General features: G+C 36.0%; 2 protein-coding genes across 8 annotated transcripts; one reads left to right on the top strand and one right to left on the bottom strand.

Moving 5' to 3' along the window:
• Positions 1-290: 290 nt before the first annotated feature.
• Positions 291-15,703, bottom strand: LOC130434336 (RAC-alpha serine/threonine-protein kinase). 7 transcript variants are annotated; one of them, XM_056764433.1, is made up of 15 exons: positions 15,525-15,703; positions 12,836-13,019; positions 10,908-11,031; positions 7,595-7,723; positions 7,336-7,447; positions 6,515-6,635; positions 5,924-6,055; positions 5,678-5,743; positions 4,967-5,035; positions 4,570-4,695; positions 3,456-3,584; positions 2,932-3,146; positions 2,731-2,818; positions 2,548-2,650; positions 291-2,276 (listed from the first exon to the last, which is right to left on the bottom strand). In XM_056764433.1, exons 3-15 carry the CDS (start codon positions 10,951-10,953, stop codon positions 2,197-2,199), a joined length of 1,416 nt encoding a protein of 471 aa, XP_056620411.1. In that variant the 5' UTR covers positions 10,954-11,031; positions 12,836-13,019; positions 15,525-15,703; the 3' UTR covers positions 291-2,196. The 7 variants fall into 7 exon arrangements, with proteins under 7 accessions (XP_056620411.1, XP_056620417.1, XP_056620413.1 ...); XM_056764439.1 differs by having other exon boundaries at positions 2,554-2,650; XM_056764435.1 differs by having other exon boundaries at positions 12,840-13,019.
• Positions 15,704-20,108: 4,405 nt separating this feature from the next.
• Positions 20,109-24,188, top strand: LOC130434509 (sodium-dependent glucose transporter 1-like). The gene is made up of 4 exons (XM_056764706.1): positions 20,109-20,325; positions 20,730-20,898; positions 20,989-21,105; positions 23,152-24,188. Exons 1-4 carry the CDS (start codon positions 20,125-20,127, stop codon positions 24,186-24,188), a joined length of 1,524 nt encoding a protein of 507 aa, XP_056620684.1. The 5' UTR covers positions 20,109-20,124.
• Positions 24,189-26,079: the final 1,891 nt, after the last annotated feature.

The following is a 26,079-nucleotide window of genomic DNA, read 5'->3' as shown; positions in this document are numbered from 1 at the left end:
CTATAGTAGGCATTTTTAAGACATTGTTGGAATATGTTCTGCCGGAAACATTGTTAATGGACATTGAATATAATTATACACTACTCCTTATTTAAAATAATAGCCATCCACTCTACATAATCATCTGATTGGCCTGTTGTACAAATATTTTATGATAACTATATCAATAAATAACATTGCTTAATTTGTGCTTTAATGTATTAACTTTTTGCATTGTTTAACATGACATCGTGCACTTTTTTTCTTCTAAAAGTAAGAGATGACAACAATAAACATAATACAATGTGGTCTCGAATTAAAAAATGTTTTATTTCTTTTGTGTGTGTTTTGTACATTGTATTTTGTCCCTTAGCCAGCAGTCTGCTAAGAAGTACATTATGAAAATAACTTAAATGTGAAAATTTCCCTTCAAAACCAGCTCTGGTAATTTGAGTATGGGGTGTATCAATACAAAATGCATAATTTTAACATGAAGTAGAAAAAAAATATATAAAATATAAAAGCAAAGTAGAAAAATAAAAGAAATACGTATAGACCAGCAACTTACATTCAATATTGTGTTTGGGTCATGAAATGTCAATTTTTTAGGAAAAATGCAGCAAGTTTCAAATGCATATCATATTATGATACAACTTATTAAATATGTATTTGCAGAGGCTTGCCATTGACAAATCATAACTGTTAAACATAAAACAATTTAACTTGCAGCTTATTCAATCGATAAGTTAAAAACCTTTAACTTAAAAACAAAAAACTTTCTTGTACTTTTGCCAAATTAATATAGAGCTGCGGTACCGTTTTCGATAAAGGACGTTGGCATTTTTGTTCTTTCAGTGTAAAAAAACAACTAATAAAAAATGTTTTATTAAATGTTTAAGTTAAATCAAATTAGCTTTATAAGTCAGTTGAACTTAATTATATTGAACTGACCTAAAAATACAAGTGTATTTTTTTAGCTTATTTGATTTAACTTAAAAACTTAAGGCAGCTGAAATTGATGACATTGTTCACAATTCTTGTACAAATTCATTAAAAAAAAATACATTTGTACTAAATGTAAAGAAAGTGCTAATGATTATACATGGATTGTTTTGACAATCTTTAGACATTGTCTGCTTGTATCAACATATTCTCATAAATAGTCAATGTACTTTAATTTCCTGTCAATCCCAATTGTGTGAAAATGAAGTGTGGCTTTCATTTAATTGACAGTAAATATCTTTTACAATTTGCTTGGACATAAAAAAGAATTAATTTTTTGTACCAAAATAAAGTGTTGTCAAATAGTGTCTGGTTTTTAAAACCAGTTATGCTTTTTTATTTTGATTGAAATTTCGTTCTTTATATTTGAATCGAATTTCAGTTCATGGCTGAAAGTTCATGCGAAAAGTGCAGCCCTCAATGCCGCAATGTTCCAAGGCGTCAATACTGCTCAGCACTACAGAATTTCTACATGGATCAAAAGATCTGCATTAGAAAAATGTGAGTAGGCAATATTCTGGAACGTGTACTGAATATGCTTAGAAAATGATTACATGTACAAATGGAATTAAAATCCTTTTAAAATAAAATCTAATCATCTGAAACCGCATTTCAAAAACAAAATTATTTCAGATGCCATTACAGTCTCTCCATTCCTCATCAAACCTGACAGTTTACAAGTACCAGTTGGTTTTTATTGTAAATCGTACTGTAAATCATAGTTTCTTTGGTATACATGTAATGTCGGACAATGAACCTCTACATGAAGTCATACTTAAGGACCGCATTTTAAAGTAAAAACTGAACAGGATTGGTTCAGAAAGAGATGCAAGTAAACGTAGCCGAGTGTTTATTCTCTCCGTCTGACCTCTCCAGGTATCCTGGTGTCAGAAGTGTACCAAATTATTGTTTTAGAAGTGTGACATTCATTATGCACAATATCTACTGTACATAAAAAAGGAGCGTTTATATGAATTAAATTATAAATATCCATGTATTACTTATAGTGAGGTGAGAGGAAACAGGAGCCAATACTGTCCTAAACAAAGCCTGTTATGCAATTGCTTGATGCTCGATAAAATCAAATTAGACCACCGCTGCTTAAATTGTGAATCCCGAAAAGAGGTAAATGAAGAGGGTACAGCGATGGCTGTGGATAAATGATCAGCAGTGCCTTACAGGAGAAGTGTGTACTTGTGCTTTAAGGACTTTTTGTCATGCCGTGCCACTGGCAGAGTATGAGAACTGTGGGAAGTGGGGTCTTCCATCACTGTCAAACATCTCCATGTTTTCATCTGGGATAAAAGAAAGAAAAATAATGTAATCTGCATAACAATGACTGTATTTTTGTGATTGTATTTATATGATAGGAGTCTGTTGGGTAACACTAGACAAAATTTGAGAAACACTGCCACAGACCATGGAATAATAGATGACCAACTCATTTGATTTTCATTCCAGTGCAGCATCCATCTATTTTAAAACGCATCACCACGAGGTGGTGCCATCAGTATAAAGCAATAAAAACAGGTGTTTTAGCGTGAAGTGTAAGACAGGGGGCAGCACCTTGACCTGGGGGTGTGATGGTGATGATCTGCCCTGTAAACTCCACATCAAAATAGCGAGTGTCTGTTTCTGACGTCACCTGGGGCTTAAAGGGTGGAACAAGCTGCGGAGACAAACACAAACAAAGGCTTATTTTTGCTGTCTCCAGCTGTGACACAAAGACTTTATGTTATTACTATGCACCTTCTTCTCATAGACATCTTGCCATTCGATGCCTGCGAAGAACTTATGCAACATGATTTCTTTTGCATCGTCTGGTCCTCCACCTAACCTGGGGAATGAAAAAACAAGAACAATGGTCTCACGGCTGTGGTACGACGCCAGGGTGATTTTTCATTTTTCGGTCCACTATCCTATCTGTGGACATTCACAGAAGTCTCTCACCGCTGTTTTGGGTCCTTTTGAAGCAGGCCTGTTAGCAATGATTTTGCCTCTGGGCCAAGCGTGCGGGGGAAGCGGATCTCCTCCATGAGGATCAACTCGAAGAGCTTCTCATGATCTTGGTTATAGAAGGGCAGCCGGCCGCACATCATCTCGTACATGACCACACCCAATCCCCACCAGTCCACTGCCCGACCGTAATCATTGTCCTCAAGAACCTGAGTGGAAACAGCACTCTCTCAGTAATGAGCATTGAGTTTGGAAAGCCATGGGAAAAAATCCAAGAATAATTTTTTGTTTTTATGTATTTACTATTTATAGGTACGTGTAAAATTATATTACTAGACACTAGCCAAACACAAATCGGAAGTTAACTATGTTTGACTTAATGTTAAATAAATTGTAAACACACTTTAAATATATATTTTTATATATATTTAGAAAATTACTGTTGTCTTATGTTTTATTTCATTTGTCTTAAAAACAAAGCATCGAAAAAGTAAATCATCTCATGACATTTTATTTACCTCTGGAGCAAGGTACTCCGGTGTACCACAGAACGTTTTCATTGTAGCTCCCTCTGTAATTCCCTCTTTACACAGACCAAAATCAGTGATCTTTAGGTGGCCGTCCTTATCCAGCATTAGGTTCTCCAGCTACCAGAGAATAAATACATTCATCATAATGTCACAGTGATGAAATAAGCAGCATTACACTTCAGTGCTCAACAATAAGGACTGCCCGACGGACCGGGGCCACCATGAGAGACCCTTGGGCCAGTTGACAGAACTGTCACTTGCTCGATCGCAAGTTCTGTATCATTCCGAAAAATCATAACCGGCATGTTTTAAAGCCTTGCTTTGAATATTCTAAAGAAGATGTAAAAGAAAACTTGATTCGGTTCTTACGAATTGTCTATGATATGCGTGCGGCCAGAAAGCCACATACTGAATCGACTTCTCTTTCATGTCGTCTTGCTCTTAAACAGACACATCAACACAAAATTATGCCATAGTGCCCATATAATCAAGTCTCCTTGTAAAAGTAATCAACTGTGTCTTAAGTGAACATAAACAGTATTTTTAACAGTATATTAGATTGTTTAATCTCTTAAAGGAGCAGCGGTATAATAAACATCTCTGTTTTTCATCTTCATCACATAAAAAAAACGTGCCCATGAACATTCACTGCTCCTGACTGGTTAAAGGATAACTTTAGTAAAGTAGACTTAAAATTTTATTTATACAATAAAAACTATCAATTATTTACATATAATTTATGTAGGCCTACCTGATAACTACTATTAGACCCACCTAAAACACCTGAAAAGCACCGACTATTTTTATCTTTATGTTTGTTTTATTATATGTATTTGTGCTATTGCACACATTTATTATTGTTCTTATTTTTTCACTTACTGATAAGTTGTCTTCAACAATATTATAAATTTCTGAGAGTTATGGTATCATAACCTAATTTATCAAGATTACATAGGTAAAAATCAACAAACATACAAATGTGGCAGGGCCAGTAAAAATTTGAATCACTAGACAAAATCCTTAGGGTTGAGCCCTGCATTTATTACAACCTTTGGCTCTAACAATTTAAAACACAATTTCTTTTTGTTTTTAGTAATCTCACCTTTAGGTCTCTGTAAACCACATTTTTCTCAGAATGGAGGTAGTCTAGGGCTGAGACGATCTCTGCACCGTAAAACCGCGCTCGCTCTTCTGAAAATACTCGATCTCTCGATAAATGGAAGAAAAGCTGCAATATAAAAAAACATTATAACATCAAACCTAAAATCTATATACTGTATTTATGAACATTTGCTTACTGTATTCCAACACAGTGTGGAATTATATAATAAAGCAATAAGCCCCAAGAATAAGTGGGTTACTGGGGTATTTTATAACAGCTCAGAACTCGACTCAGCCAATCAGAATCAAGGACCAGAATTGACCATTTTATAAATGATAATAATTTGTTTAGCTTTTATAAACAAGTCTTTCTAAGCTTCACCTTTACAAGAGCTCACCTCTCCTCCGTTTGCATACTCCATAACGAAACATAAGCGGTCATGAGTTTGAAAGGAATACTTGAGACCCTGTAAAGAGAGAAATGAAAAAAATTGATATGGATTACTAAAGCAATAAGCCCCAAGAAGTAGTGGGATACAGTGCATTTTATAACGGCTAAGGGCACTGTGGCACGATGCGAAGCAGAGTTATTCCATATGCGTAGCAAGGTTTCATAAAATAACGTAAATAAAATGATATTTAGGCTTTTTAGGTCAGCCGTTATAAATCAGGGTATTTTATAACGGCTTAGAACTCGGCTCAGCCAATCAGAATCAAGGACCAGAACAAGACAAAAATATCTCCCTCAGTTTAAAAAAGTTTATTAATTATTAATTCTGTAAAATAAACACAAACACATACGTGTGTATAATTAAAAAAATATATAAAATAAAAAAATGAATACATGTTTATATATCATTTAAGTTGCATGTAAATATAAATGTATACATGCAAATATTTCTTAAATATGTACATGTATGCGTTTGTAAAAACAAATAAATACACAGTGCACAGACATTTTTTATGTAAACACAAACTCTAATTCTGAAAGTGATTAATCATTGAACAGCCCTAACGAAAGAGGATGAACTATAAAGCTCAAAAGCATTACTATTGTACTGATCCTTGAACACAGCTGTAATATGCCATTATATGATAAAACAGCTTACTGTTAAAAACGGGTGTTTGGAATTCTGAAGGACCCGGTTTTCAGTAAGTGTGTGAGCTACCTCATCCTACAAACAAGAAAATTAAGGCAAAACACTGAAAATAATGATATATTATGTATACTGTAGAGAAATTATTATTCGTTTTATATTGGACTCACTATAACTAAAACACACAGGATTAAGAACATACAAACACACAAAACTAAGACTAGAATAAATACAAGGTAGAGAGAATGAAGGACCTACTTTTGCTACTATAACCTCCTTCTTGAGGATTTTCATGGCGTAGTATTTTCCCGTGGCTTTCTCCTTCACCAATATAACCTTCCCAAAAGTGCCTTTGCCCAAGAGTTTGAGGTATTCAAAGTCATGCATTGTCTACCCAACATAAAAAAACAATCATTGCAATATACTGTATTACAATAATCTTTCCAACATGCTATATGAAGGCACTCCAAGGCAGTGCAAGCCATATGTTTAAAAAGTCAAAGGAAAATCCTTTCGACTCTTTGGAAGCTGCAATGAACCTGAAATTTGGACCCTAACCAACAGCCCCTCGTTTAAGTGCACTGTATGGATGTGAAACCTGCAAAGCTTTCCTCAAAAGCCTCAATTTGTTTTCGACAGAAGAAACAAACACAGGGACAGCTTGTATAACAGGCGGGTGAGTGAATTATCATGAAATGTTAATTTTAAAGTGAACTACTCCTTTTAATGGATACTAATGTTCACTTGAGAAAACAAACTTTTTTCAAAAATAGTCTTTGGAGGTACAAAATAGAAAAAGAAAACACATTGGCAAACAGTAACAATGGAATAACTTGACTGGTTTCTAACCACTTTAAGTCGAGGTTTTGACAGGTACATTTCCATTGGATCAGGTGATGAGTCCATTCTTTCTTCCTCTTGCTTCTGTAGGCTATCTGCCACGACCTGGATTGCCTTTGTCCATTCCCCCCTACAAAAAAAAAGTTATGAAAAAGCCTCAATACAAGTGTGAATTTGATTTATATACATTCTAGAACTACAGCACAACAAATTGCTTATATAGTGCACTCTATGCGGCATTCACTAAACAGGAAATAGTAGACGTGCATAATCTAATCTAATGGACGCAAACAAATGTTTTTGGCCATCACCAAGTAAAACCAATGCATTTACATTCGTGTTTCAGCCATGGAATACTTGGTTTCATCCCTCATAAGTAAAAGTCAGACCTGATGGTAACATCAGGCTGAAAGCAAAATTTTATATTTTAAATGATTTTGATAACATTTCTAGTAATGTAAAATCTCTCATATATTGTTACGTACATGAAGTGATCACTCTCATTTTCTTCCTGTCACCGTTACTGTTGTCAGATCTGTTCCATTGTGTTCATTTTAGACAAAAAACGAAAATGGCATTTTCGACCCAAACACTTCCGTAATTTAGTTTTTGGTGCTAACCAAGCCACGTGTAAATACATTGGACACACAGTAAAGTAGGCTTCTGTCTTACAATGCTTAAGAGAACAACAGTACATAGAATAACACTAAATGAAAACATAGTTTCAGACTGGATTTAATGATAGACTATTAATACTACGGGGTTTTAAATTTGCGACTTGTAGTGTGAGAGCCCTGGGATAAGAATTTCACACTTTTTACTCCACCAACCTTTCCTCTGGCGTCTCAACATGAAAGGTGCGTTCAATAACCGTTGTCCACTGCAGGCACCGAATGATGAAAGTGTTTGGCTTAGGCCTTTCTGTCTTCATCAACTGGCATTCTGACAGGAACAGAAAGAGAGAAGAGTATGTGGGTTTCAACTATTTTGAGTTTACATGTGTCAAGGAGGGATTAGGAAAGGTTCCAAAATAGAGAAAAGGACACACCACCTCTAATATCGACCCTGGAACACAAAACGAGTACTTACGGGCCACAGAGAAGTTATTGAGTGGCGTTTCCAGCTGGTCAACATCTTGCGGCCGCTCTTTGTAACCAATAAATGTTCCATCGCTCTTAAGCAGGAAATATCTTGGCCTCCATGTTTTTATGTATTCGCCTACAAATCCAAAAGAAAACACTTGCCTCAGTAGAACATCTTTAACAATCAAAATAACTATAAACACTTCACATCTAATCTCTTTTTTTATATTAAACTATATTAAAATTTGTAAGTAAATTATGATTTAACAAATAATGTAACATTATGACGTTGAAGGTTGGAGTTAAGAGTATGTATATTATATATACATATTATATATGAGGAATAAAGAAGCAGTTGCTATGGTGACTCTACAGTATAGAACATAACATAACATAACAATGCCTTTCATAGACCACAAATCTAACATTATAGCTATTAATATACTTAAGTTACAGAGAATATTAGCAGTAAAGGGAAAATAGGTGACTGAAGATGATATGACTATTATTGTACATAAACCTCTAAAAAGAAAAACACCCACTAAATCTGCCTACAATCTGGTTAAGCATTCTTCCAAATATCTTTCTCTGTGTTCATCAAGAACAAAGGCATTTATACAGATTTGGAACAATTCGAGGGTGAGTAAATGATGACAGAACTTTCATTTTTGGGCGAAGTATCCCTTTAATGGGCAAAAAAATGGTACGGGGCCGTTCTCTCCAAAAAAAGAGAACCATTGAACTTGTTCACACGACCTTACACGTTATCAGCTCGCTTATTAAGCATAATTGGAGTAAGACTGTGCATGTAAACACATATTTATGAAACACGTTAACAGATAATACAATTTCCAATTTGGATCACCTGACATCAGATCCCTTCCACGAAAAGAACCAATAGTTAGTGTAAGTATTACAGATCATAATTTGGATGCACTTTGTTCAACTACAGAAACCAGGCTAAAACTGGATGATTACATTACTTTAATGAATATGCATAATGTGCATTATTATCACAATATAAGTTGCTACTGTTTGTTAAAACACAAGAATTGGAAAGGGTGGTACTATTTCTATACTTCTGCGTACAGGCAGCCAGCATCAATAGTCGCCGCTTAAATTCTGGCTAACCACACTGGCTTGAAACCACAAAGGCTGCAACTAAACACCCACGACTGGTCCATTTCTTCTCATCAGGGAAGAACCCACACTACTTTAAGGTAAATTGTGAAGGGGCATCCCTGAGCGCTGACAAAGAAAAGAAAGAGAACTTTCATCATACCCAGCCAGCCTTTATTTGATCAGCTTATCTTCGGCCATCAAAACAAACAGGAAGTTGCTGTTAAGTTCCGAATAACTCCTTAAAGATAAGCTTCATATAAACCCAACCAGAGAAAAAACAAATGCAAGAGCACATTATTAATCTAACTGAGTGAGGCTGTCATTTGTCGTTGTTACTCACTCACACAAACATGTACAAAAACAAAAGCAACAGTAGGAGGTCATGATGTTGTTTGGGGTTTTCATGGTTGTATTTCAATGAAGCCACATTAGTGGGACTTCTTGTAACCAACAGTCGGATTCTTGAAAACAGGAAGTGACACGGAAGATAACGTGGCCACATAAGCCGTTTAAAAATGAGCTACTGCTATTGCTGACTCATATCTGCACAGATACACACATCCAAACACACGCACAGTCCAATCATATCACACCATCGTCCAGCGAGTGCCTGCTTTCTAAATGCCTGTGTCTGTCAATGTCTTTTTATATACTTGGTTAACTAAAATATATCAAATATAGCAACTTTAAGACATTGTACAGAATAAAATTTTGGTTAAACACATTTAATATAGTCGGCCGACCCGAGGTATATTATAGATTTCCAAGCATACAAAAACACATTTTGTGTTTAAAAGCTTTTTCAGAGATTTTTTGGTTTTTGTTCTTCAAATCTACATACTGTATGTCACATCGCTCACATTGTGCTACATAAAACTGCTACATTTGAACATTAAACAAGCATATATTATTCACATAGATTAAACATAGACATGAATTCACGTTCAGGCTAATATTTTTGAAAACCAGTGTTCTGGGATTTCCTTTTTTTACGGTGTTGGAGCAGGCCCAAAACCTGAATTTCTTTTTAGTTTATTAGAAAAAGTCCAGATTTTATTTACTGTTAGTGGAAACTCCAAATTTCAAGTAACAGATAAGAGTCAATTAAGTGTCAGCAATACTTTCTCTTTCATCAGGTACATTTTTTTACAAGTTTTACAAGAGGGGTTTACTATTTGATTTAAACAGCTCTCTGTGAGTACACATAATCAACAAGTTTGTGTGACACTTAATGGCTTCATTCCACTGAAAAACAACAATTTGATTTGTAGGGAGCTGATCATAAGTCAATACAAAGAATTAAGAAGTCTAAGGTAAACATCTTTGAACGACACACACCCAACTAAAAGAATGAACAAAAACATGTTTAAAAAAATTCTGCATAACATCAAGAGGTATTCAAAAATTATCAATTAATAAAAAAAAATCAATACAGCATCCTGAATGCCCCCAGGCCACACATAGAGCAAAAATAACTCCACAAATCCCTTGTGGGCTAAACAAGTCTGCCGCCACACTAAGCAGCATAAATCCAGGTGATGCAGAGCTCCTTTTCATCTGGGCCCAGAGTGCCATTACGGGTGGTGTCTGTCTGCATAGCTGAACTGGAATGACCTTCCCTACAGAAGCACACAGCTCTGCACTGTCCAGCAGCTAATTCCTCACGGGCCAGGCAAACTGAGGCTGGTAAACACCCGGAGTGCCGCAGGGTTCAATATTCAGCCCTCCTACTGTTTTCTGCACGCCACATTTTTCTACATTTATGCAGCATGCTGTTGCGTGTGCCACCTTGGCGAGATGATTTGAACCTCATTGGTTTGCAGTGACAGACGAACACGCCTCATAATATCAATGTTTGCCCAATTTAACTAGTCTACTGCATCTAATATAACAAAGCACTAAGAAGCAGCCTGCAAGACGGGGATCTGCGGCATGCAAATTCCATTTAGCACTATATTTTGGATGTGATTTTGCTGTTAACTGATTTGCATAATTTCTGTAGTAAAATCAGGCAGTAAAACAATACAGACAGAGCATGCAAATAAACAACGTAGTTCATTCATTTCATTCCCCTGAGTGTTCACAAGGATCATTATCACCTCGATAAACAACATGATCCAAAAGTAATAATGCAAGCAAAATATTGGCTAGTTTTCTTTTTTTTTAAACATAAATTTAAGCAACAACAGGAACTTTACCTCGCTTATGTAGCCATCCCTCTTTCACAATGACAACTTCACTCATTGTGGCCAGACAGAACCTGGAGCTGAAGGTGGGAACTTCTTGATGTCTTCAGTCTGGACATTCAGCAGGACTGGTGGCCTGTATGAAACAGACGACAACAGTCAATCAAACAACAATCCCAACTTCATTTTTGTGGCATGCAGGAAAAATAACTTTCACATTAGGTGTGTCAGGATATACCGATATTTAAAAAAAAGTGAATTAAAATCCACTATTAGTATTATAGAGTTATTCTACTCATATCGTAATATGGTAAACTCTTCAGCAACCATTTAAAATATTGCTTTAAGAGTCACAATGGTAAAAAACTCTCTCTATCTCCATAAATTTGTATACTGATGGCATTATATATGTTTTTTTTTAAAAGCTGCAAAAATAATCGCAATTATATTGTTATCATGGATTCTTAACCAAATCTGATATTGTGACAGCCCTAAATCAAATAATTGCCAGAAATTAAGCATCTACAGGGGGCCCCCATTAAAAGACAATATGAAATAGTAATTTTTTACCCAACGCTTAGTTGTAAATAACCAAGCATTTTTTAAAGTGTTCAATCAAAAAAGCACAGTTGTATTTCACATCACTGGTGTCCAGCTGATACCTTGAATCCCCATATGTGTCCCTGGACAACAAAACATGAATGAATAAATAAGCTTTCTATCGATATATGGTTTGTTAAGATTGGACAATATTTGGCAGATACACAGCTGTTAGAAACTCTGGAATCTGAGGGTGCAAAGAAAATCTAAATATTGATCAAATCGCCTTTATAAGTTGTCCATCAGTGGCGCTGTTGCAAGGTGTTGCTGAGAAGAAACATGTTTGTTTAAACGCTCTCTTTGGCTTACCACTGTAATGACGTTGTGGAAAGCAGATGAACCCTAAAGCAGAAATTGTTAAGTCACCCTTTATGATTTTCAATGGGTTTTGCAAATATATAAACAATAACAATTATTAAAAGTGCCTTCCAACTTTGACAACACAGTCTTTAATCCTTTAAAAGTACAGGGTTTTTTCCCTTTCCTGAAAAACAGCAAATTTGGACATCCAAGGTTTCGGAAGGACAGTGATAATATGTCCAAATGAGTTACGCTCCTGTCATTTTTAAACCGCAATAGCAATTGCACATCTGCAATTTCACTTTCTCTGTGTCACGTATGAAGCCTAGCAAAAAAATGTAAAATCATGTTTGCCTTTGAATTTGTGTTGCCGTGGGATTATACTGTGGCGCATGTTTGCATTTTAATATCTGATAACTAAAATTCTGCCACTAAAAACATCCACTCACAAAGCTCCAGTGACTATTTTTCAGAATGCAACCTGTACCCCGACTCCACCCATCTCAGTTAAATTTGTTAACCCCACCTTGTAAAGCTAGTTATAAACGGTGGCATGAACATCAAAACACCAGCATAGATAACATGACACAGTAGACAGTTCTGTATGCCGGTGAGCAGCAGTCTTTTAAAAAATGTGCAAAATGTTTAGCCTGTTCAAAAATGACGTTACAAATGTTGCATTGCCGTTTTAAAAAGCACAACAGTTTTACAATAAGCTGACTTTACTGAGGTCTGTCCATAGAAACCTGCGCCCTTGATGCACCCCACAGCTATGTAGCCTCTGGCTTCTTGGAATGCGGTGAGAACGAATGGCGTTCCCCAGCTTTGGAACCGTCTGGAACAACCTTACTTGACCCTCCCCTCCCCCTGCCTTCTGCAACGAAAATCAGCTCCTCTGAAACGCAGGTATTCCCTTTGACACAAACACACACATGCTAGCAGAAAGCAAACCGTCAACGAAACTGCCGAGCTAAAAGACTGCGAACCGAAAGAAAAGCTAGCCGACATGCAATGAGAACATACACTGAAGAATCACTTACTCACAATGATGTCAAGAACATACCAGACCCAGACACTAATAGCTCCTATCTCTCTGTCTGTCTATCAGACACTCAAAGTCTCACACACGCCAGGAAAGTCTCATGTGTGTAGAATTCACTGTCAACCTCTAGTGCTGCCACTGCAACCCGTCTCTGAGCACGGCCCCTCCCAAAAGCCACCATGCTGCGGGAGAAAGAGAGAGAGTAAAAAAGAAAAGTGGGCGGGCGGCCAAGCTTGTGCTCACTGCAGCACTCCATATGAACTCAATGGCCTCGCAGAGGGTCACGTGGCAGGGATGAAGCGAGACAGTGAGAGAAAGAGGCCCCCGGGGAGGCCACTGAGGCCACCCGTCTCATTCAACATTTCATACATGCTCGTGGCTTCAAGATAGAAAGCGTGCGAGGAAAAAACGTAACACATACGTCAGAATATAAGAACGCAATTAATGTGGGCATTATCTACTGTACCAGACCAAATGGAAAACTGTTTTCCAAATACAACTTCTGAATTATTCTAGGCAAATAACACAACCATGAATTACTGCTTTTAGATGGCTGTTTGTTTTTATGGTGGGTTTCTAGGCAACCGCTATCCCCTTGCTTTAGAACGGACCACCTTGAGAGAACTGCCAGATTTTTCAGTCCGAGGATGAGAGGGTTTTCCTTTAAGAATTTCCCAAAAGGAGGACGGCCGTGCTTTGTTCTCTCAACAACTTGAGACAGCTTTTGAACAGTGAGTTCCAATTACAGAAAAGATGCATGAATTTCACATGTGATCACATGGGTTTGAAATGATCACAATACATACAGAGACATTAAGGGATTAACTTTCTACAGTCATGAATTATCAGAGATGCATCGATACTACATTTCTCCACCGATATGATTATTCAGGGTGTTATCTGCCGATACCGATTTTGAGGATTAAATTAATATTTCTTAACTTTCTTAATTTGGGCTGCGTGGTATTAAGGAAAAATGTGATAGCATGCTTTTTCTAAAATCTATTTAAATGTATTACAATATAACCAATAAGGCTGCATGATATTAAAGAAAAATGTGATATAGACCGTTTTATCGGACGTCCCCCGCCTGACCCCCAGTTAACTTCTGTTTTGTGTTTGGCAAGTGTCTTACACTTTATAACAATTTATATTTTATTTAATTTATGTTCATTTGTATTATCATTTTATTGTATTAATTTTTTATTAGATAAACGATTTGTTGAAATTTGTTTTGAGTTCAATTTATCAAATAAACTATTTGTTGAATGGGTCCTATAGTTTTGTCACATTCGGAGAAACCATATGATACATTGACATCTAGCAGTTGTGCTTGGTATGAAAGTCTAAATTTTAAATATTGGAGAGACAAGTTTAGCCAAGTAAAGGTTTTTCTCGGTTTCTTTTGCTTGTTATCAGAAATACCAGACACTTTATTGTTTGTGAATGTGTACTGGAAGTTAACTGCAGCCCACGAACGCGAGCATAAGTAGTAACGTTTGTCTGTGTTGTTGTGTTTGAAACTGTCTATACAATATTTGCAAAATAATGGATGTGCGATTGAATAATGGTTCAAGTTTGTTAAATATACTTTATATTTCAAAACTGAAAATGATGTAATCGACATACACATTTTACATTATTGCTGATCATCTTCCACACAAATTTCTCTATTATCTGCATCTACCTAAACTTATAAAGTATAGACCACTTCGCAAGATGTAAACACTGGTCCAGAAGCAATTCCGGTTTGAGTTTTTTTATTTTTATCTTACAAATATAATTAAAACTTGAAGATATTCGTTTAACATTTTGATTCTGTTTAAAATGTTCTGTTCTGGTGCATTTTGTTCAACCATTGTGTAGTGTTAGAAAACTGAGACAGTAAGTTATTTTGGACCAGCTTTGGATCACCGTTGTTTACATCATCCAAAGTGGTCTATACGTAACTTTTTGATTTTTATAAAAAAAATCAAAAAGTTACGTAATAATGCACATTGCAATTTGCACATGTGCGATATTTCGAAATATGTTGCGCAGCCCTATTATTAATTCATTTAATGACTATTAATATCAAACATTTCCATACACAGAGCACAAATTCATTGCATTTTTCTGTCCTTTTTTGATTGACAGGATATATCAGCACTGATCATTGGCTGTTTTTAAACTATCGGCCAATACCAATTACAGTCCGATATATCGGTGCATTTCTATTAATTATTATAATTTCTATTACGTTTTATATAAAACATCCACATGATTTTCAAAATTCACAACAGTTTTAGTGTTAATTTGCCTTGCATTGCCTGTAAATATATACATAAAAATAAAATGCCTTTGATCAAATCGTATTTTACACAACCGAACCGTAATTTACAATTTACGCCAAACAACGCAATGCATTGAATATAGTTTCATAATGAACTCTCTGAACCTCTTTCATGTCATCTGAACTAAACTTCTCTTGTTCAACACTTCTGTATGAACTCCCTTTTGTTTTAATGGATCGCTTTCCGTGAAGTTCTTGTTCATTTGATTTAAGCGTTTAAATCGCCGAACATTCTCAACAGTCTCAAGCTTTTTCTTATTTCAGAACCCATGTCGGACATATTTTTCAACCGCAAATTCGTCGTTTTAAACGCAATGATATCTGAAAATACATATAGGCTATATGTGCATCATACCCCAACACTTCAGACGCGACTTTAGTTCATTAACTTCATTTCACAAATTCCTCAGTCGTCTTATGGTGCATCCAATTTCCATCAATGTTTTCGGTCCAGCACGACACGTCCCGCTTTTATGATCCCTCTCTCCAGCCTGTCGTGTTGTTCATACTCCTGCTCGTGTACTGTAGCTTTTCCTCCGCGCGTTCATGAGATTTCAGTGGGATGCTGTCAGAGGGCAATGAGTTGCGCATGTAAGTGACGTCAGGTTTCCTCATACAGACCTGCACATTTCCTCGAAGATCTTATGTTGCATTGTAAAAAATAACAATTTTTGCAATCAGAGGATGCTGGTCACATTACTTAAGACAAAAAAGCCGCACAAGATCAAACAACTTATTGATTTTGCAAGACTTTTCAACTTAACTTTTCAGAAGTACGAAATGTGATCCAAAATATAAATAAATGTAATTATGCCTTATGTGTAGAATGTAGATCTCTTTGTTGTATACAATTTGTACATCAGTGAAGAAATACAAGTTTCTAAAACAAAATAACATCTTAATTTATGATGATTAAAAAGGAGTTATAAGAGAAGAAAGTTTTCAGAGCAGTTGTTTTGTATGTTGGTTTTCAGAACCTGGTCCAAAGAAATGGAAACTAGTTAATACAATTATTTTAACATTCTATTCTCAAACTGAAATTTTGGTAGCATTCTATTATGTTTGGACACTTTGTTTATTCAAGTCACGTGTTTCAGTTTTTATTAATTTATATGATGTAGGCTATTCTGTCACGGTTGTGATGGAGGAAGAACCCAGATGGAGGCAGAAATACGAGGTAACAAAAAATATGTTTTATAATAAAGAAAACACCCACGATGGGGGAACACGATGACAAAACAAGAAACAAAATACTTCACACGAGGGGGACAAAAAATACGTAAACTAGACTTACACTAAAACCGACAGGAACAAAGCAAACTAATAACATGACTAGGTAGACACAAGGCAAGGTAATCCAAAGGGTAAAGACAATACGAGATAAGGCAGAACAGAACACGACATGTAAGTACAATGAACGAGTACAGCACAATAGACATGAGGATTTTATATAAGGAGACAGACAAATGATAATTAACAAGGGCCAGGTGTAGGGAATCAAACACTCAGGGAAAGTTAACGAGGAAACGAGATGGCGGGAACAGAGATGAGGAATGGATCGAGATTATAGAAGGCTGAAAGGTTCAAAATCTCCCTCTCCACATAAAACCTAAAGCATCGCCATGAATCTGCCACAAGACCAAGAATAGACATGACATGATGAGGCAAACTCTTGACACTTTTCATATTAATTCATTTTATTATTAATGCATATGCTTGGATATTTGCCTTTGTTTGTTACCTTTTACATTTGTAATGCCCAAGAAAACAATGCAAAATAAGGTCTTTGGTTAAACAGACACTGACTTTGAACAGAATACTTGAGAAATATTCACTGAATGAAGTGTGGAGTAAAACACCTTCTTCACCTTTAGATACCATTGGAAAACCCCTGTATGAAAGCCACTTGTTGTTTTAAGAGGAACCTTTTGCAACTCGCTAAATGTGTCTTCTGCACTTCATGATATGATTTCGCTGCTAGCACAGAGGCTGAATGTTCAATTTCAAGTAGGGTGTCCTAAGAATTGAAAAATATATTTACCATTATAAACACATCATGGCACTTAACTCATACTGCTCATCTGAACAGTAGTTACAAAAGCTACCTTTAGGCTATTCAGAGAATACTGCTTCTCTGTCTCATGTGTGTCCTTTTCATTGCTGAAAGTAAAATAACGGTCTCCATACAGGACAAGAGCTGATGGAACCAGTGCTGTGGCTAGAAGCTAATGCTGAATGTTGTTTTGTTATGCACACAAATTCTACCTAAACCAGACGTGTTGTCCAATCATGTTCATTGTCTCTGTTTAGAGAAGATAAATAGAAAACAAAAACATTTTCTTGTGTCGTGAATTCAGATAGTTATTAAACATGACACACACTACTAAATTACATTTTAAAGAATTAGAATTTATATTTGAAATACTGTTATTATACTGTAAAAATACATTAGGCAACATCTACACTCCTAACTCGAAGATGTTGACAAGAATGTTTTTACATTTGTGTGGAAAACCGTTCCCTTAAAACTTTTTTACACAGTGAAGCTGAACAGCTTGAGTTGTATGAACATGAAAATCACGTTCACGTAGATTTGTCTAAAAATAATTAGTTCGAAATTCAAAACCTCACATAAAATATATTTTTTCCACTTAAAGCGCTATTTTTGACAGTATTAGATTGATGATGAAATCCTGTATTCGTTATAACACAGAAGAATACAGTATACAAATCTTGACTAACTCTTAAAATTACAATTAACAATAATTATTAACAAAATAATAATAATAATTAGAGCTAAAACCTTTTTAAGTGCCCAAAATAAATAACCAAAATGTTGTGATAAACTGAGATTATTTTTTACCTTTTAATTTACTATGAACTTTTATTTATGAACCATGTGGTGCATATTTTGTCTTGCTGTATGGCAAATTTCCATATGATTTGTCATTGTTTGGCCAATTTCTAAATTTTTCTATCATTTAAAGCATGTTTTTAAACATGACAGAAAATATAAAGTGTGTCTTTAGGATGTCACCTAAATCATTCAAGTTAGACACACTTATTAGAATATTTTCCATGCAAGTGCTCAATCAGAAATAGTTTTTTTATTTTAATATTTTGATCAAACTAAACACGTTTTAATAAAAATACTGTCATAAAGACTGTGTTCTGCTGTGGTAGTAATGTGTGTTGGTACATCTGTGACCCCAGAGCCCTAAATAGAGATTTAATCAACACCTAAGGCTATAGTTCCATTGCCTTTATTCTGGTGGTTTCTACATTACATTAATGGTTCAAAAAGGTATCTTGCTAAAGAACAGCAGGGTCAAATGTAAGACATCTTGTTACCTGGAGCTCCAATGACTGTCTATTCCACTCACACTAATCCATTTATGTGTTTTGGACACTGCAAATTGTAGTTAAGGCTCCCTCAGGTATTGTAACAGGCATACATTTGATTTTCCAGGGAAGCAAAAGTTACATTTGGAGGTCAATGCTGTTAATGTTTTCACAAACTGTTGTAATGTATGGCTTGACACCACTGTTCGGTAAGTTATAAGTTCGGATATTAATCAGTTAGTAAAAATGCCAATCACCAACAAAAGAAAAATGTATGGGAATATACTAGAAAATATAATGCAATATATTATAAAATACATTTCCATACATTGTAACTAAGTGCTTATATTTTTCAACATACCAAAAGCAGCAATTTCGTATTAATTAATATATTGTACTGTAATATATTACAAATGTATTAAATATATTTCAAATATATATAATAAACAGTCTCATATATAATATTTATCTTTGCATCTAATTGAAATGAATGAGTGTACATCAACCGTTTAGTCAAGATTTTTGATGATTAATTAAATATTTTTTTATTTATGGATCAGACAAAAGCGGTCTATTGAAACATTGATTGTATTTGAATGGACAGGACATGTGATCTTGCACTATGTACAAATCATTTAGGTCCACAACATTAATGGTATGTCAACACTGCCATCTAGTGACCCTAATCTACCTCGTTACAACCGTCTTACATTTGAAAATAAAAGAACACTAATGGCTGGAATACTACAAAACTTTTAAAATCTGAACAGATTTTTTTTAAACTAGAAATCATACACTTGCAGACTTTTTGAAAGTTTCAGATAGAAACACACCAACTGATCAAATCTGCAACAAATCCAGACTGAAAATCTGGGCAAAATCTGAACAAAAGTCTTGTAGTGTATTTTAGCCTGATTGTAGTTGTTGTTAAAGGCCACCCCTGACTAATTTAATACTAAATCATTTAACATGCGACTATACACAATCTCCACCACTGGAAATTATGGGAAACAGTCCTTGGTAGCACACGTACATCTGGGAGACGTCTATTTGATGTCTGCATTTACATCTGCAAGACGTTTCTTTTTGATTGTTTGCTAATCTGCAATACGTCTCTGAGATGTTTTTTCTGATGTCATATTGACATCTATACGTTTTTTGTAAGATGTTTATGTTTATCTGCAATATTTTTTATGTTTGTGCATCCGCAATACGTCTCTAAGACGAACTCATCTCATGCAATATAGACATACTGTATTTAAGATGTTGGTGATTCAAAATGTATACAAAACTTCCTTTTCCTGAGATGTTATCAGACGTTTTTCAGATCTCCAGATCTTTGGCAGGCATTTTACAGACGTCGGCTGTGCCATCGGGGTGCTAATAGCGGATGGACAAACAAAGTTCAACAAAGTTCATTTGATCAGTTATGGTGTTTTTTTATTTAACCTATTTTGCGTAGTATTCTAACTCGTTGAATGCAAATTGTGATTTAGTAACCGTTGCGTTATTATCTGATACTTTAAAGTAATGATAAACCAGACTGTGTGATATAGCGACGTTATAATATTTTATGGCATGATAAACTTTGGTCATTTTGAAGCATTCAATAAATGTATTGTCGTCATCGCACTTGTGTGATCATGCTAACAATGGAAGAGAAGCAGTTTGAAAAGGAACAACAAGACAGCACTGAAGAGTTTAAAGAGTTACGGGGATCCCAAAATGTTGATGTAGTTCGTCCCGCACGTCACAAGAGTGACTGCTGGCGATGGTTTGTCAGCATGACCCTGTACGCATCAGCGCTTGTTCTGGTAAGGCTGTTTATATTCATTTAGCGGGAATATTTTTTTCAGTAAATCATAATCTAAAAAATAAAAATTGCGTTGTTCTTGTACAGATGAAAGTAGATATTGATCACCAGATTCAGTTACGTCCATGTCTGCTTAATATCTGCGGATGAGCAAACATGTGGCTGCTATATGTAGACGTCATTTAGTAAGTTACATTTACGTATAGCCATACAAGTCCATCATTTCTACCGTACCTTATAACTTTTGGAATATTTTGAATATATTGAACAATAACATTGTGACAAAATAATTTAGTTTGTAAAGTTGGAATTGTTTTATTTCGACACCTTATGTCTGTGAACTCTGACCTATGATTAGTATATGGTGATATAAAAAGGACATATTTTTCTTTGGTGTGATTTCAGGGAATGGCCATCTCTGTACTGGGACCTACCCTTGAAGACCTGGCTATTAATGTCAACAAAAACATTAGTAATTTGTCCTATATATTTGTGGGTCGCTCAGCAGGATATGCTGGGGGCTCTTTGTTAGGAGGGATTCTGTTCGACGTTGTCAACCCCCATATGTTACTGGGTAAGGTTTTCAAATGATGTTAAAATGTTAATTATGTTGTAAATATGAACCACTTACCACCATTCAATTAAAGCTGAATGATCTCTGCAGGCTTGTCGTTGTTTATCACATCATCTGGGATGTTTGGGACTCCATTCTGTAAAAATGCTTGGCTCCTCACTGCTCTGATATCCAGTGTGGGGGTGTCAATGGGAGTTATAGATACGGGTAAAAGCTCATTTCTTATAACAATCGAATGTACCTATTGACAATGTTCTGTAATGCCCCCTATACTGAAAAAAAGCTGCGGTCCGTAACTTAATGTGTGCATGAAACAAAGTTGCAGGATATTTTATGCACTAATCTTTTGTTATGTCAAACCCACATTTCCTGTAAAATTCGACCCGACAGCTCTATTCATAAATCATTATCATAAGTTACATATATTGTGAATAGATATAACCCAGAAAGCACAGGTGGATCTGTAAGATGTCTGCTAAAGATCTGGAGATCTGGAAAACATCTTCTGTAAAACCGTCTATCATTTGAAAATAAAAGAACACTAATGGCTGGGATACTACAAAACTTTTAAAATCTGAACAGATTCTTTTAAAACCAGAAATCATACACTTGCAGACTTTTGAAAGTTTCAGATTGAAACACACCAACTGATCAAATCTGCAGACTGGGACAGACTTTCTGCAACAAGTCCAGACTGAAAATCTGGGCAAAATCTGAACAAAGGTCTTCTAGTGTATTTTAGCCTGTAGTTAATGTTTAATTGTGTTTATGAACACCAGGGCACAGATTGTCATAGTTGTTGTTAAAGGCCACCGCTGACTAAATTAATACTAACTCATTTAACATGCTAACTATACACAAGCAGGTACTTTCTCAACACCACACACGGATCTCCACACCTGGAAATTATGTTGAACAGTCCTTCATAGCACACGTACATCTGGGAGACGTCTATTTGATGGCTGCATTTAAATCTGCAATATTTTTTATGTTTGTCCACCTGTAATACGTCTCTAAGACTAACTCATCTCATGCAATATAGTCATACTGTATTTAAGATGTTTGTGATTCATAACTATTTTCAGATCTCCAGATCCAAATATTTAGACGTCATTTAGCAAGTTGCATTTACGTATAGCCATACAAGTCGATCATTTCTACCTTACCTTATACCTTTTGGAATATTTTGAATATATTGAACAATAACATTGTGACATAATAATTTAGTTTGCAAAGTTGGAATTGTTTATTTAGACACCTTATGTCTGTGAACTCTGACCTATGATTAGTATATGGGGATATAAAAAGGACATATTTTTCTTTGGTGTGTTTTCAGGGAATGGCCATCTCTGTACTGGGACCTACCCTTGAAGACCTGGCTATTATTGTCAACAAAAACATTAGTAATTTGTCCTATATATTTGTGGGTCGTTCAGCAGGATATGCTGGGGGCTCTTTGTTGAGAGGGATCAAAGATATCTTATACACTAATCTTTTGTTATGTCAAACCAACATTTCCTGTAAAATCCGACCTGACAGCTCTATTCATAAATCATTATCAAAAGCTTACATATATTGTGAATAGATATAACCCAGAAAGCAAAGGTGGATCTGTAAGATGTCTGCTAAAGATCTGGAGATCTGGAAAACATCTCCTGTAAAAACATCTGATAAATGTCTCAGAAAAGGCAGTTTTGCGTACATTATAATTCATAAACATCTTTCAAAAAACGTATAGATATCTATATGACATCAGAAAAAACATCTCAGAGACTTATTGCAGATTAGCAAACAATCAAAAAGAAACGTCTTGCAGATGTAAATGCAGAATGTCAAATACGTTTTGACCTGGCCCTCTAGGAACTGAATTGTGATGTGTTTCATGTTTATTCCAAAAAACACCTTGGCTGTGTAAATGCAGACTTCAAATAGACGTCTCCTAGATGTCCTTTTGCTATCAGGGAGTGTTTCTGGTTGCTCCTTTTATTTAAAACACGACAGCTCCTCGACTGGAAGTGGCAAATCTTGTTGATCGCTCTGTTCAGTATCCCATGATGCCGATCACACATACTGATTTTATGTATTTGCTCAAGAATGGATTTTTGTTTATTTTCAAAGAAGTTACGGATTGCAGCTTCGAACAAATATTGCACGAAATGCATTAACCCGGTAACAGTTTGAATATACAGTACTGTCTGAATCATGGTTTAAAAATAGGTTGAAACATTAATACCGCTCTCTGGTCCTTTACAGGTGGTAATGTTCTCATACTGGACACGTGGGGAGAGCAGGCCGGACCGCACCTGCAGGCTTTTCATTTCAGCTTTGCGGCAGGGGCATTTGTCTCCCCAATAATAGCCAAGTTGCTTTTTGGTCACAAGCCTGGCAAAAATGTGTCCACTGATGCAACTGCAATGTCTGAAAACTCCTTCAGCACAATCCCTCCATTTTCCCATTTCACAAGATCTTTTCCCACATCTATGTGGGCGTACGTTGTTATTGGGGTGTTTATTTTATTGGTGTCAATCTCCTTTTTCATCCTGTACTTTCGCAGTTCGCCAATCTCAAATCGAAATAAGACAGCCAATGGAAAGCAGGTGTTCTCCAAACGCCACAACACTCTCATATTTCTGCTCTCCATGTTCTTTTTCTTCTACGTTGGAAGTGAGGTAGCATATGGGTCTTTTATATTCACATACGCCAAAGACTACGCTGGCATGGATCAGGCACAGGCAGCGGGGCTAAATTCCCTCTTCTGGGGAACATTTGCCGTTGGCCGTGGTCTGGCCATCTTCATTGCAGCTTGTCTTCGCCCAGGCACCTTGATCTTGCTTTGTCTAGTGGGCACTACAGTTTCCTCACTGCTGCTGGTCATTTTTAGCCGGAATGACCCTGTGTTGTGGACCTGCTCTGCTCTACTTGGTATCTCGATGTCTACCATCTTTCCCAGTGGGATTTCATGGGTGGAGCAGTACACAACGGTGACGGGGCGTTCAGCTGCAGTGTTCGTGGTGGGAGCAGCACTTGGTGAGATGGTCCTGCCAGCTTTGGTTGGCTTTTTGCTGGGTCATGTGCAGAATCAGCCGTTGTTGATGTACTTGGCATTTGGCACATCCGTCTTCACATCAGTTCTCTTCCCTGTCATGTACAAAATAATTTCACGGGAAACAGTGCCGGGCAAAAGCAACCATGGTGACAGTGAGTATTCCCAAAGCCCACAAGACAACATGGAGAAAGCTGATCAATATAAAGATTCATATGATTCAAGTCTGAAAAAATCTGAAGCCTAAGTTTTAATGTCATTTGTTGTTACTGCTATAGCTGACCAGTCAACGGACATATTTTCCATATTTTTTGATACTGAGATTTATGCATCATCTGAAAGCTGAATAAATAAGCTTTCCATTGATGCATGATGCACTGAAATTTGAGTGGGTAATTCCCAAAGAGTGGGCATAAGCGAGTGAAGTTTGTGAGCTGTTTCCAGTCATTTTTATTTGCGATTTTGCTGCATCCACTCACAAAAATAAAGTTACATGTACATGTATGTACAGTAGGCAATTAAATAAAATATCTTCATGGAACATGATCTTTACTTAATATCCTAATGATTTTTGACATAAAAGAAAAGTAGATCATTTTGACCAATCCAATGTATTGTTGGCTATTGTTACAAATGTACCCGTGCTTCTTATGACTTTTATGGTTTTGTGGTCCAGGGTCACAATTTGAAAATAACACTGCACTGGGAAATAAAATAAGCTGTACCACATGCACTGTGCTTTTATTCATATTAATAAACAGAAACAGATAGTGCAAAAGTAAATCCTTTGAAATCCCTTCACGTGTCTCGGTCTGCAGGCCTGTTATCATCGTGTCCCTCAAAAGCAGCATCACCGCGTGCTTCTCATATTCATTAAACATATTCATTAAAATTACTCATCAATAAATGAATTGTGGCATTACAGATGATTTTGTACTCTCACTTTCTTTTAGCTTGTACTAAAGAGAACAAACAACTGTTTGTCTCATTTATTTACTAATATGTGTTTCTTTATTTCACTCGATAAAATATATTTAATTTATTTAATTGGTTTAAACTTAAAGGAAAAGTTCACCTATAAAACAACATTAACACCTTTTGTCATCATTTACTCACCCTATTAATTTAAACCTAGATGATTTTCTGCTGCAAAACACAAGAAAGAATATTTTCAAAAATGTTGGTAAACAAAAACTGTTGGTGCCCGTTGACTTCTATTGTATAGACACAAAACCAATGCAAGTGAATGGGTACCAACAGTTTTTAAAATTCTTCAAAATATCTTCTTTTGTGTTCTGCAAAAGAAAGTCATACAGGTTTGAAATGACAAGAGGGCGTGTAAATAATGTCAGAACTGTCATTTTGAAGGTGAACTATCCACTTTAAAAGTAGAAAATAACTGTCAACAAGATCAAACAAGTGTATGAACCTACATTCCTAGCATTAACGGTCAGTGTCCTCCAACTGATTTTAATCAGGCCTTCCATCATATGGACACTCAAAATCAGAGCGGATTGTGGGTAAAAAGTAGTAGGATGTAGGGTAGAAGTAGTTGACTCTGAATACAGACAACGCTACAAAATAGCAGACACCAATATAGTGCACTAAATAGGAGACCGAGGGCCAATTTGGACGCAGCTCTTGCTTGTATACAACATTTTGGGTGACCACTATTGTATTGAACCCTGAATATTTCAATTATAACAGAAGAGACACAAATCAAATCCAGGAGAAAAATGACTTTATTAACAGCCTAAAGAACACATATGAGGGTGGGGCTGTACCCTGCCAATCAACTGCTAAACAAACTAAGGCACATATAGAAAAACTTTGAAACTGTGTGTCAATGAATGGGCCCACCTGACCCTTACATCAGTCAAAGATGCTAGAAACGCATCTGCATATGACTGCTAATGACGATTTGTTGTTTTTTCCCCATCTTGATAAGAAAATACACAAAATTCTGCAACTGTCACGTGCGGTGTGAGCAGAACCCAAGTGCAGGCAGGCAGTTGGCAGACACAGAAGGTTGAGGGGTTAACACTGATTTATTAACAAATAACGAGACTATAAAATGACAAAACAAATACCCACGAGGGGGCAAACAGGACAGGAATATATATGTATAAATAAAGACA

This window comes from Triplophysa dalaica, chromosome 13 (genome assembly GCF_015846415.1).
Source record: "Triplophysa dalaica isolate WHDGS20190420 chromosome 13, ASM1584641v1, whole genome shotgun sequence".
Classification (NCBI taxonomy): domain Eukaryota; kingdom Metazoa; phylum Chordata; class Actinopteri; order Cypriniformes; family Nemacheilidae; genus Triplophysa; species Triplophysa dalaica.
The sequence above is the reverse complement of the archived record's forward strand: the minus strand, read 5'-3'. Positions and strand labels throughout refer to the sequence as shown.